The sequence below is a fragment of the Aspergillus eucalypticola genome (genome assembly GCF_003184535.1).
Source record: "Aspergillus eucalypticola CBS 122712 chromosome Unknown BO83scaffold_71, whole genome shotgun sequence".
In the NCBI taxonomy this organism is placed as follows: domain Eukaryota; kingdom Fungi; phylum Ascomycota; class Eurotiomycetes; order Eurotiales; family Aspergillaceae; genus Aspergillus; species Aspergillus eucalypticola.
In genome coordinates, this window is record NW_020290345.1 from 2,862 (window position 1) to 18,392 (window position 15,531).

General features: G+C 46.4%; 7 protein-coding genes across 7 annotated transcripts; 3 read left to right on the forward strand and 4 right to left on the reverse strand.

Moving 5' to 3' along the window:
• Positions 1 to 206: 206 nt before the first annotated feature.
• BO83DRAFT_327551 (uncharacterized protein) lies at positions 207 to 860 on the reverse strand (the record flags this gene model as incomplete). The annotated part of the gene is made up of 1 exon (XM_025528095.1): positions 207 to 860. A coding segment is annotated over one exon (654 nt), but the record flags the coding sequence as incomplete, so codon positions are not given.
• A 1,757-nt stretch (positions 861 to 2,617) lies between these two features.
• Positions 2,618 to 3,542, reverse strand: BO83DRAFT_462167 (biliverdin-producing heme oxygenase; the record flags this gene model as incomplete). Its single annotated transcript, XM_025537281.1, has 2 exons — positions 3,409 to 3,542; positions 2,618 to 3,350 (listed from the first exon to the last, which is right to left on the reverse strand). Exons 1-2 carry the CDS (start codon positions 3,450 to 3,452, stop codon positions 2,618 to 2,620), a joined length of 777 nt encoding a protein of 258 aa, XP_025381759.1. The 5' UTR covers positions 3,453 to 3,542.
• A 4,514-nt stretch (positions 3,543 to 8,056) lies between these two features.
• BO83DRAFT_327543 (Zn(II)2Cys6 transcription factor domain-containing protein) lies at positions 8,057 to 8,459 on the reverse strand (the record flags this gene model as incomplete). The annotated part of the gene is made up of 2 exons (XM_025528094.1): positions 8,057 to 8,216; positions 8,275 to 8,459. 2 exons carry the CDS (start codon positions 8,457 to 8,459, stop codon positions 8,057 to 8,059), a joined length of 345 nt encoding a protein of 114 aa, XP_025381760.1.
• A 2,638-nt stretch (positions 8,460 to 11,097) lies between these two features.
• Positions 11,098 to 12,740, forward strand: BO83DRAFT_412996 (uncharacterized protein; the record flags this gene model as incomplete). The annotated part of the gene is made up of 6 exons (XM_025534455.1): positions 11,098 to 11,217; positions 11,291 to 11,311; positions 11,333 to 11,552; positions 11,610 to 11,801; positions 11,861 to 12,252; positions 12,327 to 12,740. 6 exons carry the CDS (start codon positions 11,098 to 11,100, stop codon positions 12,738 to 12,740), a joined length of 1,359 nt encoding a protein of 452 aa, XP_025381761.1.
• A 497-nt stretch (positions 12,741 to 13,237) lies between these two features.
• Positions 13,238 to 13,937, forward strand: BO83DRAFT_383833 (uncharacterized protein). The gene has a single exon (XM_025532562.1). The coding sequence runs from the start codon at positions 13,391 to 13,393 to the stop codon at positions 13,574 to 13,576; it is 186 nt and encodes a 61-aa protein (XP_025381762.1). The 5' UTR covers positions 13,238 to 13,390; the 3' UTR covers positions 13,577 to 13,937.
• On the reverse strand, positions 13,608 to 13,993 carry BO83DRAFT_231341 (uncharacterized protein). The gene has a single exon (XM_025526900.1). It carries the CDS (start codon positions 13,874 to 13,876, stop codon positions 13,640 to 13,642), a length of 237 nt encoding a protein of 78 aa, XP_025381763.1. The 5' UTR covers positions 13,877 to 13,993; the 3' UTR covers positions 13,608 to 13,639.
• Positions 13,994 to 14,337, forward strand: BO83DRAFT_231334 (uncharacterized protein). The gene has a single exon (XM_025526899.1). The coding sequence runs from the start codon at positions 14,112 to 14,114 to the stop codon at positions 14,298 to 14,300; it is 189 nt and encodes a 62-aa protein (XP_025381764.1). The 5' UTR covers positions 13,994 to 14,111; the 3' UTR covers positions 14,301 to 14,337.
• Positions 14,338 to 15,531: the final 1,194 nt, after the last annotated feature.

Sequence of the window (15,531 nt, forward strand, 5' to 3'; positions counted from 1 at the left end):
CGGCCACGACCGCCACGATCATTTCCTCGAGTATTTGTGTTGGTGTTGTTGTTGTTGGTGGCGCCCTGAGGCTTGTTATCAACCGAATGAGTGGTTAGTTGAGAGAACTGGTTCTTGCGTGTATATTCAAACTGTGTGAATTGGGCGTATACTGACGACGGGATCGCGTCTTCTGTCAGTGTCATGTACTGGTTTGTAATGAACGGCTGCAAGGCAGGAACGTCCTGAATCGCTGTGAAGAACTGCAGGAGTTCAGTATGATCATCGATGATCTTGGTGCCGCGTAGCTCATTGAGGGCGTCCGCGTAGCGTGTAAGAAAGGTCTCTTGACTGCTTGTACCATTGTAGCGAATAGACGCCCATTTATTATACAAGCGAACGACCGTAGCAAAGTTGGAGGTCTCATATGCTTCCTGGAGAAGGACATATGCCTCGAGTGCAGATTCACAGTTTTGGAAACGCGATGCGGGACTGGCCTCGCATGTAGTACCGAGAATCACAAGTATAGAGTAGTTCAGCTGTTTCCACTTCTTGCAATCAGAATTGTATGTAGTAAGCAAGGTTTGGTTACGCTGTCTGGCCTGCTCAATGCTGCGTTCCAGCTGTTGTTGAGTAGGTAAAGGGCCACCCTCACCAGCACGGACAGCCAGTATTCTCATGTTCTCATCTTCCTCTTCCGAATAAAGAGCTGGTTCTTCTGGAAGAGTATATTTGCCCTGGAGCAGGTCCCACGCGTCCGGATTTTTGGAGCGTAGGTAGTTTCGTAGGTTCCTTTGCCATGTTAACCAGTTCGCCTGGCCTTTGAGCTTAGGAACGGCTTTAGTGACGTCGATATCGAACGGGTCTTTGGACGGCGTCATTGTAATGGTTCGGCCACGCCGCTCGCGTGGTGGGAGGTCTGGTTGGTCGGTAGATGCCAAGCCTGGATGCCAAGCCGGCTAGATCGCCGCGGAGGCGTGTTGCGCGCCGATTTGGAGGCGTAAGAAGCCTTAACTATGTAGATAATAGTATACGACGCGTAGAAATGATGAAATAACAGGGGATACAAGTATTTTGTGATGATTTTTCGCCACGAGGGCTCATAACCTGTGGAAGCAATATGATGATATTGTGTGTGTGTGCAGACTAACTAGCTAACTACGCGAGGAGGTGACTGGGTGGCTAGGTGACTAGGTCCGAGATCACGTGATCTCCGTTCACAGTAGGGCTGCGTAATCAGATGTTTGATAAGATCGCCGCACGCACGGATCTGGGGGCTAGCACTGACTATGACTTACTCATATCAGACCCGCAGGCGATCCGCTACGTCGCCGAATTCATGCTGCAAACAGGCTTGCTCGGGCAGTTCAGCCAGGTCGAACTCGACCTGGATCCCGAACTAAGCCAGGAACACGTAGGCCTCAGGGCCATGGGGATAGACGCTGAAGACGCTGGGTAGAAGGATCCATACACGCCTCGGACTGAGTCACCCGGGGAAGGTTACACGCACCAAAAGGAACATGCACGTTGGAAGTAAGAACATGGACGAAGAACGGGGAGGATGGGCTCGCAGGCAGCTACGGCTGCAACACTCATTTACATCTGCATTTGCTGTTGCTGTTTAGTTGTGTTTAGCTACGGCGACGACCTTCCTACGTCGTGGCAAGCGTTGTTTACATTAGTTAGGTGTTTATTGCGAGTTTGAGGGCATTGAGGGCGTTCGGGGCCATATTCTTTGCTTCAAACGGTGAAGCACCTGCATAGCTAGCATCTCACTACGCCGGCTCGATCGGGTATAAGAATATGAATTGAATTGAATTGAATTGATAGTCAAATGAAATCGCGATGCCTCAGGGTCACGTGACCACTGCCATTCACAAGATTCATGGTCGTAACAGATAGAAGTATCTTGCTCAGATAGAGAGTGGAGACGCCAAACGGTCAGGCCAGTCGATCATTGACACATTGAGTAAGATTGCTCGTAGCAAACAGGCAGACGCAACTGAACATGTAGGCTCTTCAGCATTACTATACGTCTTCTTTGGCGGATACCGAAGGGCAGTTTTACTGGAAGTGCGACCGGAACCTGGCATACCAATGTCAGGCAGTTTCCCAGTGGAGATCTTGACCTTCGAGAATGTGACGCTTAGGCGGCGTACTGCTCGCCGGATTTCACATTGTCGCTTTCCTCGTCAGTCCTGAGAATTGGCCACGCTCTAAGCTATACCAGATCCAGGACTCGTCAATATATCTGCCTTATCGCACAAATGTGACAATTTGAGCGCGGTATTCCTGGACCTGTTGTCCCGCAGAAGGCATTATACGCTTGGTCGTGCCGAAGGGATGGTCGGGCAGCTTCACATGGGAGTTGCAGCAGTATGCTGACCGACAGGAGAGACTCGCTCTGTTCTACGTGCATCGCGGCTGGCTTATGCAAGACATTTCCGGAATGAATTTCGCAGACTAGAGCGCCTGCGGGGGCTTTTAATGTGCAGATACTATTATAGCGTGTTCCAGTAGCATGTTGCCTTGATAAATTGTTTCTGTGACACAAGTGGATATTTAACTAGAGCACACTTTCATCTGTGATTCATCATATAGTCAAGATATACGAGGCATCAGGGCACCGTAACCACATTTATGCTAGCATTTCTACATGGACATCCGCATCGAGTTGCAGTGTAATAAGCTCACAGCGGCGAAGAATCTCCACTGCTTCCTGTATTATCTCTTCACGCTCCGTCTCTGTCAAGAGCTTATCCGCCATGTTCAGACGGGATCTGAAGCTCGCCTTAATAACTTCCTCCTCGTCCACATGCCAAAACGAAAGGGGCACTGGAAGGGCGGCAGTATTCATTGATCTCGCAGACAGACCCCAGAATTCAGGACCAGCTTTCAGTAGCTGCATTCGAATAAATCGTCCTCCATTGAATAATGCTTGATACATGATCCATATGTATGCCACAAGGAGATGCGGCTTTGTTGGAAGGTCTTCTTCAATATACTGTCGGAATTGGCTTCCAGCAGTTACTTTCCCTGCGCCTAGGCTGGAAATGTTTGGATCCAGAGACTGGAGGGCAAGAAAATCGGCCTCGAAGCGCTTTGTACGTAGAAGTTCAGGAAGGTATAGTAGTCGCAATACAGTCTGTATCCTCTCCCTGCCACTTGTGTTGGGGTCCATATTGTCGCTGGTACCTTGTATCCAGTGGATAGGGTCTCCAATCTCGGCGAGCCACACCTTCTCTAAGCCCAGGTAGATCTCTGCGTAGCGCAATAGTCCCAGTGTATATAGCAGAGGGGTTCTGGCCTCAGGTGGAAGGCAGAGAGGGATGCGGGCGGTGTTGAGATGGTTAACCTTTCCATGTGGTTCTCTGTTGTGCAACGCTGATTAGTATTTCAACTTCAGGGAATTGGAACCTGAGCTCTAACTTGATCGCCTCCCTAATCCGGGAGGGTAGGTCAGCGTGGGTCATCTTAACGGTAACTCGTATGTACGGCAGGTTGCCGCTAAAGCTCTGCTGCTGAGGCTAGACCAACAGGAACATTGGGCATGTAGGTAAGATGAGTCTTGGAATTTGTGCATCCTGCGGGCGCAGAATATATATATATATATATACACAAGTGACACTGGCACCATTTTGGCTGTGGGTACGTAGTAGTCCGCTCATCCCATCCGACCCAACAGTGGCGAAAACATGGACAGCAATCAATTCAACAGTCATCGGGCCATTTAGGGGGCCATTCAGCTGACATGCATCGTATCGAGGTATTCCCTGGATGCATAAGGTTATATGTCGACTTCAGAAGTGGGTGGCAAACAGCTTCCAGATCCATTGAATGGAGCATGGCTCTGCAGGTATGTACTCTTCGGGAAAGGCTTACCTGCATCGCGAATGTAATCAAATTCGAACAGACCATAGTAATCTCTGCATGGGTCACCTGACGGTCCAGTATAGTAAGTCGACACGCATGAATGGAAGTGTGACTGACTCATTACTATACATTAGTGGCTCGGTTTAGGAAGTCTTTCGTACATCCTGATAAATTCAATGCATTAGCATGTCGGAAATGCGATTTCGGACGAGAGATAAGTGCCTGGATCTGATTTTACTCACATCGTGAGTTATATTTGGGTAGATTTGGGTTCTTCACTCCCTAGTCTACGCTGATCAGTTCTTGTTATTATGACTGGTCGTAAAATACTTATGCTTCTCCCGTACCACTGTCGGCTATATTATTCCCGACGCTGGTACTGGTGACTGGTCGAATGCAAGAATTGAAAGGCCCGAGTTCAGACTCGCAAACACGAAGTGGGGGGAATATATACTTGGAGTAACACGCATTACTATTAGTGTTTCTGCTTCGCTGTAGCTAGTAGCCAGTTCATGAGAAGCTAGGTATGTACCATATCATGTTTTGGTCCTCGCACGTCCATTCATGACGTGAAATTTTTATTAAAGGAGACCAGCGTGACTTATCCAAAATAGCATCAACATCAAGAAACGTTAATTCAGGAGTGCTGTAATCATTATAACATATGAATATATTCAAAGTAAAGCATGAAAATGCCGTGCAACTTCATGTTTATGCTCTATATCCCCAACCTCCTAAGTCAGGGGAAAGCCGGCGGAAACGTAGAGGGCTCAAGTTCAGCCTTCCATTATATTCTTTTGCTATACTATATTTCTAAATTGGCATGTTACATATGGTCGGAAACAATCGCTTGTGGGAAAGAACAGTGACCAAGTACTATTACTAGCAACGGAAGGTATCGTGGCTGGCAGTCCAATTTGTCGCGAGTACTCGGCCCAAAAAACTCTCACATACCATTCGCACCAATGAAGTTTTTCAGGTGTTAATACAGCATCACTCCAGGCCGGAGTGTTCACAAGATGGAAAATCCGTGCTCAGCCTCAGCCCTCGGAGCTGAAACGGGGTTGCACTAGTCTCTACTTGTCCTTCCCTGCCTGTTAACGTCCGATTAGTAAACCAGATGAGCCGGGTCGGTTTCAGTGGATCCAGGACTCCTTGTGACTTACTATATCAGGGAGATGAGACCAGATTGAGCGGATGTCGAATGCCTCAAAGTACTTTGTCTTTGCGTGCCTAGTTAGCTCGGACAAAAATGATATTGCAGGCTTGCCCAAACCCGGAAAAAGGGCAGAAAATGAAAGAGGAAACGAATATAGTTATATCTATATAAATGATACCAGAAAAAAGGAAAGAAAATAGAAAAAAAAGAAAAAAAAGAAAAAAAGAAAAAAAAGAAAAAAAGAAAAAAAAGAAAAAAAAGAAAAAAAAAGAAAAAAAGAAAAAAAAGAAAAAAAAGAAAAAAAGAAAAAAAAGAAAAAAAAGAAAAAAACAAAAAAAAGAAAAAAAAGAAAAAAAAGAAAAAAAAGAAAAAAAAGAAAAAAAAAGAAAAAAAAGAAAAAAACAAAAAAACGAAAAAAAGAAAAAAAAGAAAAAAAGAAAAAAAAGAAAAAAAAGAAAAAAAGGAAAAAAAAAAGAAAAAAAAAGAAAATAGAGAAAAAAAGGCAAAGGAAAGAAAATAAACGGAAAAAGGAAGAAAGAAGGGAGACTAGAAAAGAAAGAGGAAGACGTATATTCACAATTCCTTATCATCTTCAGACAGCATTTGTTACGGACCCCGGCTAGTTAATCTATAGTGAGGCGGACGCGCCAGGCAGAGACGACGCGGAGCCAAATGACAATTCTTATTCGGTAGATAGTAGTATTAGCGTTTGCATTGTGCATTCTGAGATGCACTACCAGATATTCCCCTCTGCGGGTATGTGGGGCACGATCACACTCGGTCGGTACCGTTATTCGTCCGGGATTCCGATCGGTCAAAGGCTCTCAAGTTCGAGTACATCCGCGGTGGGTAGCAAAGCCCACGAATCGGTGGAGTAATCGATATTGGTATATTATCTTACACTATCTTCACTATCCATGTTGCTATTGTCCCTTGTCTTGGAAAAGTGTAGAAGAGGGCATACATGTTGTAGTGCGATTATCATGGAATATTATGTGACAATGGGGAAGACATATTTTTGATAGTAAAAACGGGACACTACCTTGACTGGTGTGATAAAGAGAGCAGCTAGAGTGAACTGTTCGAACTCACTGTTAATAAGAGGTGTTACCTCCGGCACGTGTCTCCGCTTGTTCTTGTGGTGACGTGTCCGGGAATGTGATTGGGCATCTCAGTATTTATTCGGGTGCCTTTCGACCAGAGCCCCTGCCGCGCGAAAGCGAAGGTGCTGATTGGTGGATTAACAGCCGATCCATTCAGGGGCTTACCTAGAGATGAGCGCAGAAAGAATATCTCAAGCACTCGGCAAGCTTTCCATCTGCCACTCGTTATGGCAATGTTACTATTGCCGGAACATAGTTCAGAGCAAGATGCTTCCTTTGATCATGCCAGCCATCGCCGCCAGCTGAGGGTCGGGTACGAGATCCACGCCATAACGAAAAACCACCAGTCACGACGGAGCGGAGCCCGGCGGTCTGGTCCGGTCCATCTGAAAGCACGCTGTGCTATCAGGTAGGTGTGTACCGAAGAGTGGCCTGCCGGGCTCCTGCAACAGTCTATCTTCGAGCCGCTAAACAGGTGAATGCTGCAACACTACTGCCCAAATCAGGTGCGATGGAACGTCTCCCTTGCTAATACCCTGATCATGCCGCGCCTCAGATCTCTTTACTTGGACTCATGCTATCGAAGCCTTTACCGCAGAGTGTAGATGTGTAGGATGAGGCACTTAAAATTCAGAACGATGCCTGGCAATGCAATTAGATAGACCGCAATATCTGGGCCTCTGGGAGACTTGGTCCAGGTCTAGCTTAACCAACAAGAGCCCATATTTGACAGCCTCGCTGGCGGTTTGTCGTCGTTAGCTCCATTATTTGGTCCACACATACTCATGAAATTGAACCCTGCGTCCAGCTTTAGCAAGTATACGGGACCCGAAAAACTCATGACTTAGAACTCGGGTATAAGGAAGGGCTGAAAATCCCACAGCCGCATCCGGCCGGCTCAGCGTCTAGGAGGACTTATAAAGGAAAGTATGCGTTTGCTTCACTTGTCATTCCTTGGAGGAACCAGCCCTCAACCCCATAGTGCTCACAGTGATCTATGCCTCCGTCGATAGGGAAGCCGTTCACCATTCTAGTAGGTCGAATGGCTTTGTTCCGCGGAGCTCTCCGAGAGTAGGAGGGCCACTAACGTCACCAGAAGCCTGCTAATCAGAGGAGCAGGTACTGTGACAATGAGACAGGATCGAGCGAGATAATTGATAACGAATATTCTGCAGATAAGGCGCGGGATTTCAAGGAAGCCCATCTTATCCGTGGCAAAGACGACAAGTTACTCCAGTCATTTGGAATGACTGTGATACATGACGGGGTTTGGACACGGTTTACCACACACTATTTTCTTCCGCACGCCCTTCCGACCACTGCATACCTACGCACACTGATATTTCACCTCATGTAACGGGAAATATAGATACATGAAAAGTAGCTCAATAGCCTCTATGGTGACAGTCATACTGTCCGTGCTAGATATGAACACGGCCTGATGGAGGTACAACGGCCCGGGCGCTACCAACCAATCGTTAATCGCCTAGCCGCGAATTCTGATGAGGCAGAACTCTTCCGCTGTCGAACAGACAGTCCTAGCACACCAGACCAGACACCTAGGTGTCATCAGAAAAACAGCTTACATACACAAAGACAATTTTGATATACGAAGGAGGTAACAATACTCCTACATATGGAGGCTCGACTGATTAGGCTGGCCTCCCGCGGCGGTGCTTATATTAAGTGGTGAAGCCCATGATGATTCACTCTTATTCGAATTTCAAGTCTTGTTGTGGTACGTTGAGTGAGCGAGAGGGCTTTCCATAAAGGATGCTCAAAGTTCTTATTAGAGAAGGTCCATATCTGATATCCAGATATCCCCAGCTTGACAGAGCTCGTCTAGCCTGTGGATCATATGAGCTTGCTCTGTAATCCTCCTGTTGCATCGCTGCTCAACAGATTTGACATGGCGGTAATCAGGGCAGTGAACCGTCCTGCTTCAGAGGGTCAACCAGGTGTAAATCATATTACTACATGAGGTTGTTACCTGGTCAAGGGTCCTACTAATGAGTTCTCGGTCGCAGGCATTAACTTTGGATTGCAAATGCCACAAAAGCTGTTTGTACAGTCTTATCTGAGACTCGAGCTCTGCCAAGCGTCTACACTTGGTCAATAGGTATCAATTCTCTCAGTTGGCATCGATTCGACCACTCATACCTCGATGTGTTCTCCCGCTTCCCAGCCGTATAAAGACACGTAGTAGCGTTGCTGATGCACCCACAACACGGATGACTGCCGTTACATTTGATTTTCTTCTCTCTGCATGTCACACATGCCTTGCTAACGCGGCTACTGTAGGCAGAACGGTGGGGTCGCGCGATTCGGGGAATAGGAACCTTCATCCCATCGGTAAGGGACGATTGCAATCCGACACTCCTAGTGGGTGGTAACCCGTTTGGCAAGGACATTGCCCTTTACCCAGTCTAGTAAGACACTATTGCGTTCGAAGTATTATTTACGGACTATGTTTTCTTGTCCGTACTCGTACACCATGCAATAGACTGTAAGGTAGTTTCCCGAAAAGTGAATTGTCAGTTGGGCCAGAGTACTCTTTATGTTGTTTATTCGACGGTGTTAGTGGTGGATTATGCGCTCTTCCCGTCTTGCGCTCTTCCCGTCTCCTAGGGCCAGCCAGCACCAAATGACGGAAAGAAGCAGGGAATGAATATCTCTCATATACGTGTTGCCCTATGAGGTAATAATGTTGACCAGTGCGAGAGTTACTGACATACCGTGCGCGGCTCCACACTTCGTTTGAACCTACGATCAAAACCACACTGCGCGGCTCCTCAAGTCGGAACGACCTTCCGCCAATGCATTGCAATCTTGTCATTTAGGTTATTTACGTGTGCAACAGAGGTCACGCCGATTTTGCCGCATCCAAAAACCGGATATCGGTCTGATACGGACACTCCTGGGGGCGGAAGAGCATAACACAGGTTCTTTTCTTCTTTTCTTTTCTCTTTTCTCCCCCTTGATGACTGTGTATTACACGCAGTATCAGACTCAACGTCATGGCATGGCTTCACTATTGCGCTAGAGTCCTTAATTCCTTAACTTCTCTGACATTTTTAGCACCGACATACTACCTCAGAGAATCATTGTTGCCAAATTCCAATTATATTCTGAATGTTGCCGCTCAGGCCATCTATTACTACTTGTCTACTACTATCCGTTTGCGTCTCCTGAAGTCGGCTCGATAAGCCAGTTAGCCAAAATCGTACGATCTCTTTGGTGATTTCCATAGGCTTATTTCCTCGGATCGCTTTAAATGCCACCCGCTCAATATTCCGATCTGCAGAACTCAAGACCGATTAATGGCTGCAATTTGTACAGATAATCAGCTGCTTATGATTGCCTCCGGAAGTTCCGGGCGTTCAAAGGAAGTGTCATTATGCTGACAGACTGTCATTCATCGGCCACGCATATCCTTGTCAGGGTAAATACTACGAGGATAAGTCTTCTTCGCAAATCGATGCCGAAGCGGGAGTACGGTTGTGGTTTGCCTAGCAAGGTATAAAAAACTTCGTTGACCGCTTTCAAAGGATGATTTCAGTGCTGCCAAAGATAAGTCAGAGGCTCTGCTTCATGATCTTGATAAAGGGGGGCATATATTGCGGCTATAGCCTATAGATGGACGACATGGTCTGACGTCCACCCCATGCTAGTTGGTGAGGATTGCGAGCGACTCTGTCCCTCTGCGTCCAGTACAGCCTCAATATGCCTGGTACCGGCTGCGTAAAGAACATGAGGAATATGTCTTCAAGACAGCTAGTTTCTGCGAAGCCAGATCAACTTTTATATCCACGGCCGGTTGTACACGGAGCCCGGCAAGGTTGGAGGAGAATGAAGCAACGGGGACACATCGATTGGTAGTAAGGTGAGAGTACGCTATTCAGGTTTTGTAGCCGATCGGTCAGCATGACTAGTAGGAAGAAATAACTCCGGAATACCCGGCCTAAATGGTGGCAGCTCTTCGTGGCGAAGGGGGTACAACCGCGTTATATGTGGAACGGATAAGCATCCGCGATGTTTTCCTGACAGGCTGTCAGCCTGTTCTAATTACCAAGAAAGTACCACGAGGTGCCCGACAAACCAGTGAGACTAAACTGTGCCTAAGTCACGAGTTATCATGGGTGGGCTGCCTCATGGTCCGAAGTAGATCAGCATCACCTTCCAGTTTGACGTAGGGCTTCCGCCTAGGGACGTTGATGTGGCATGCTGTAGGACGATGTGAGTAGGTGCAACCTAATCCCTCCACAGGTATTCTTCCTTCGTACTTGCTAGGAGTACGGCATTGTTAGGTCAGCCATGAGGGACTTAAGAACTTCTTGGCTATCAACACTGTAGTCAAAAAAGTGGGTTTACTAGTTCATATATTTTTGGTTGCGCGGGGCCAGTGGGAACGAGATGTTAATCTGGGGATGAACCGGTGAAAGATACACGTAGTGTAATGAAAGAGCCCATAGTAAGATGAGGAGGTGCTGTCCGAACATGTTGCAAGAAGTCGAAATAGAAATCAAAACAGAAACGAAAAACAAAGGTTTGGGTAGGGGACTAGAAGACGTGATAGGCAGGATAGAGATTGCTACCAATTGGAGCAGTTCTGATAAGCAAGGAGCCAAGCATTAGAGAAAAAGCTGATCCTTCTCTCTTCTTCCAGATTAAATAGGCGGCCGGCGGGAAATGGGGGCGTGAAAGGGGGGGGCGTTTCGCCAATCGTAGATAAGCCGTTCCATTTGCCCTTTGATGCACGTTTGCCTCCCCCTTGAAAAATATAAATCAATCTGTGGGAAGCTTGGGGCTACGGTAGCATCGAAGAAAGGGCCTGGAAACCTTGTCTAGCCATGAGGGGGGAAGGAACGGTTTAAAAGCAACCTGGACGCCCTGCCATCACTGCGAACTTCAGTTGACTGGCGATTTCTAGACTGGATTCGATACATCTGTTTTTCTCCTTTCCTTCTCTCTGTTTCATGAATCATGTCCAAAGATCTAGAAAATGAAATTTTGGCGCCCGTACCTTTGCATATTAATGTCGTCGAAGGGGCCAGTGATGCTGTCTTTGGTGAAATCACCGGTAGTGGCCCTAACTACCGCGCTGTACGTCGCACGTCCTCCCTCTGAACGGTGCTCGCCCCGGAATCAATTGCTAACGCATTAAACGGGTCTGTAGATAGGATGGAAGGGAACGGCTGTTTTGATGATGAAGACTTAGATCGGATTAGGTGTATTGTCAATCCCTGTCGCTTTTGATGCCCTTGGCATCATACCTGGTGTGATCAGTTTGATTGTCATTGCGGGTATCACGACATGGTCTGACTACATTATCGGTGTTTTCAAGTTGCAGCATCGCGAAGTCTACGGCATTGACGATGTGGGCCAGTTGCTCATGGGCCGACCGGGACGCATTCTATTCGGCACTGCATTCTGTCTTTGTGAGTATAGCTTGTCCAGCTCATATGTAGGTGCTTCTTCCAACACATTTATCCTAGGGTGGATCTTCGTAGCTGGCTCTGGCATGCTGGGAATTTCCATCGGCCTTAACGCCGTCTCTTCTCATGCAACGTGTACCGCAGTCTACGTTTCTGTTGCTGCCATTGTGGCCTTTTCATTCGCGAGCATTCAGACTCTGGGTCGCATTTCTTGGCTGGCATGGATTGGTCTCTTTTGTATTTTGGCTTCCAGTGAGTGCTCTATTAAGACTGCCCCAGTACCTGATCTACGTAGTCTGACCTCCGTCCAGTATTGATCGTTACTACTGCTGTTGGAATCCAAGGTCGCCCTTCTGTCGCTCCTAAAGGCGCTGTCTGGGTCTCGGACTATAGGGTTGTTGGTAAATCGTCATTCACGGACAGTGTTTCCGCCATCTCGACGATCATCTTCGCGTATGCTGGTACGCCGGCGTTCTTCTCTATCGCATCTGAGATGCACGATCCGACTCACTATAACCGGGCCTTGATACTCTGCCAGTCGGTAGTTACCTCCTTCTATCTTGCCATTGGCATCGTCATATACTACTACTGCGGCTCACATGTCTCTTCTCCTGCTCTTGGCTCAGCTGGCCCGATCGTGAAAAAGGTGAGCTATGGCTTTGCGCTGCCCGGTTTGCTTGTGAGCTTAATGATATTCGTTCATGTAGGTTCTTACTTCACACGTTCCCCACGTGAACCTATGACATGTAATGGTAGCAAGCACTAATGCCTGTTCAGATCACCGGAAAGTATATCTTCGTCCGCATACTCAAAGGCTCCCGCCACTTGACTTCCAACACCGCCAAGCACTGGATTATCTGGCTCGGTTGCACCTTTGGAGTCACCATAATTGCCTACATCATCGCCAGTGCCATTCCTGTCTTTGGCGATCTTGTCTCGCTGGTCGGGGCGTTCCTTGGAACACCAATGTGCTTCCAGCCCATGGGTGGCATGTGGCTGTACGATAACTGGAGCAAGCGGAAGGGACATCGAACAATGAAGTGGAACTTGATGGTCTGTTGGTCTATTTTTGTCATCTTGGCTGGCTTCTTCTTGATGGCTGCTGGCACGTATGGATCTGCTATAAGTATTATGAACAGTTACAGGGGGACTGGAGGTTCGACTGCCTGGACTTGCGCCGATAACTCATAGCCTACCTTCATGAACTGATAGCATTCTAATCAGGACCCAAACTCCTCAAATCTACACACCTTCTCAGGGAATGTGCAAATGCGCCTGTGGTCGCTTAAAGGGAATGATCCAATATATTTACTTCAAGAACTGTTCTGTGCTATACCGACCACAGACTCTCACTTTGCGAGAATGTATAGAAATGAGCATAAATTCAAAGAATTCTGTAAGTACCTTGCTGTCACATGTCACTTAAGATAGCAGGTGAGATCTGAGACTTTCAAACCCCGCAAAGAATGTAAGAGAGCTCTGGAGAAATTGGGACGAGAGCGCGATTTCTCGAACAACAAAGATATTACCTGATTAATAGCGCATCGGAATCCCAGCGAATAATTGGGATTACTCTTCAAACAAATTATGGATCACACGATTCGTTTGAGGAAGAGCCCGAACTACGGTTAGCAAAATTATCTGCTCACTAGAATGCACTATTCCACAATGAGGATCTACACAAGGCTATAATTGCAGCTGCATGTCTCATGCTTATGACGATGGTGCAGAGGGTCCATACAGTCGCGCAGTGGCTTCCTCGTCGACCGCTGTCCGGGTGCACACCGGTCCTTCCACCTCTGTCATATGATCTTACCGACAAATAACCGCAAGACTTCTCAATGACGACTTCACTTTCGATATTAGAGATGGAAATTATGCCACTGACGCAGAACCATTATTCCAATTGCAACCCGCAAATACAGCGGGAGTCGTCTTATGATTATGCAGGTATTAACAATTATTGCAGTCGTCAGGCAATGCATCCCTTCGGAAGCGAAGAAGCCTCGTTCTCCGTGAGATTTTAAAATCGATCATGCGGTGCAAGTGTTAAACTTTCTGATCTCGCCCATATTCACCATATGAACAATTCAGGACAGACTGTTCAAGACGTCAGCGACTAGATGATGACGATGGTGATAGTGATAACTCTCAGCTATGGGGGCAACTGGATGGCTCGAGATACGTGCCAACAGGAAGAAACGTGCAGCCAGAGGGAGAAGGATGAGGTGGCCTCCGGTCATGTGACCACTGTCATTCACAGGATCTGCCGGCGAATAATGGTTTTTGCGGACGTTGGCTGGTGCACCCACCGCAGATAAGTGCATCCGAAGCCGATCTGCTTCCAGTCCATAAGAGTCCTTCTGCTCCACCAATCAACTAGTGGTAGCCCACTGCAAGTGGAAAGTTAGCTAGAGTAGTACACCTGGACCGAACGTCGACACAATACCCCGTATCGTTCGGCCGAGACATTACAAACCGGGATATGTCCCGAGACCTTCCCTTCGGTCAAAAGACGGCCCTAACCGAGGAAGACCCCTAGAGGCATCCTACAGCTTTGTAATGAAAAATGCTTGGAGGTGTCAAATAATAATCAATGGTGTTACCAGAAGGGAGATCTCTGTTCCCGGTTCGGAAATGAAATATAGACAAGATGCAACTCGAGTAACTGTTGAAGATATATATGATACTTTTTTTCCCCCTCTGAACAGGCATGTCAGGCCAATTAACAGATACAGCAATAATGACTGATTAAGATATGGTTATTGCCGCCTACATTCAAGGTTCATCTATCTTTGTATTAATACATATATATTATGGTTGTCTTATGTCTTCCTTACGTTAAGTAAGTAGTACTGAATATAATTTGTTTTGACTGATAGTATACAGTCAGGGTGAAGAAAATGAGCATGAGCCTGGCTGATTCTAGAGCTAGGGATTGAATTAGCCTCTAGCCTAGCTGAAAGGTACCTGATCTGATGTTGTATTGTAGTTCTTGTTCCAGGCCTTAAAATCACAAGTAGATGTCGATCTATGCGAGATACTGTATTTTCTTAATTTCGGTCATACACTACCTCTCCCCTTGTTTCAATAATTGGCATGATAACATTATCAGACCATCTTTTTAATCAAATAATAAGTTAATATGCATTTATCTTGTTTTTTTTTTTTTTTTTTTTTTTTTTTTTTGTTTCTGAAGTAGGAATATCAGTGACACAGACAGAGCAATGAGAAAAGATTACAAAACTTGATATTACTGCGTTGTATATGTCTAATAATTGTATGAAAATTTTACTTACTACAGAAATGATCAGCTCAGTGAGCTTCATACCAATCAGGGATACTGTGATGGCCCGGGTATGCCGTGGCCAGCTAACAAAATAAATTTGTCAACCTTGCAGATACAGCGATTTTTTCAGGTCTTGTGATAGCTAGTTTGGTGCTCGGTCGGGCTGCGGGGTTTGTATTACTGATCTTGATTATATTTATTCTCTTAGATTAAATCAGGGCTTTTTTTAGCATTGTTATTGGCGGGGAGGACTTCCGCTCCTATTAAAATACTCATTGGACTGACTCATGAACCTCAGCGCCTTCTAAAGACTACGATTAGTCAGCTTTATATTATTATTCTAATATTATGATGAAGATTTGTATTTTTCCCCTCCCAATCCAACCCCCACTCTCCGCGGGCCAATGAGTATTAATCACTCAACTTCATGTTGTAGGAGGCTGCTGGTACTTCAAACTCTTGTTATATAACTGTATATCTCTGGATTTCGCCTAGATTAGAAGACAGGTACGGGATCTATATCATGCTGACCACTACACGACGCGCACCCGGTATTTGGAAGTGTGGAGATAGGTCTGATTTTGAACAAAAAGTATTTGGAGCATATGACTAGGTCCAACTAATAGAAGCTTGGAAGTATATATCTTATATTCTGATATCTTATAAATGACTGCTCTTGTTCACCCTGCCTAT

What these genes read in the sequence shown, in the direction of transcription:
- BO83DRAFT_383833 (XM_025532562.1), top strand. Translation starts at nt 13,391, where the DNA reads ATGACGACTTCACTTTCGATATTAGAGATGGAAATTATGCCACTGACG.
- BO83DRAFT_231341 (XM_025526900.1), bottom strand. Translation starts at nt 13,876, where the DNA reads ATGCACTTATCTGCGGTGGGTGCACCAGCCAACGTCCGCAAAAACCAT.
- BO83DRAFT_231334 (XM_025526899.1), top strand. Translation starts at nt 14,112, where the DNA reads ATGAAAAATGCTTGGAGGTGTCAAATAATAATCAATGGTGTTACCAGA.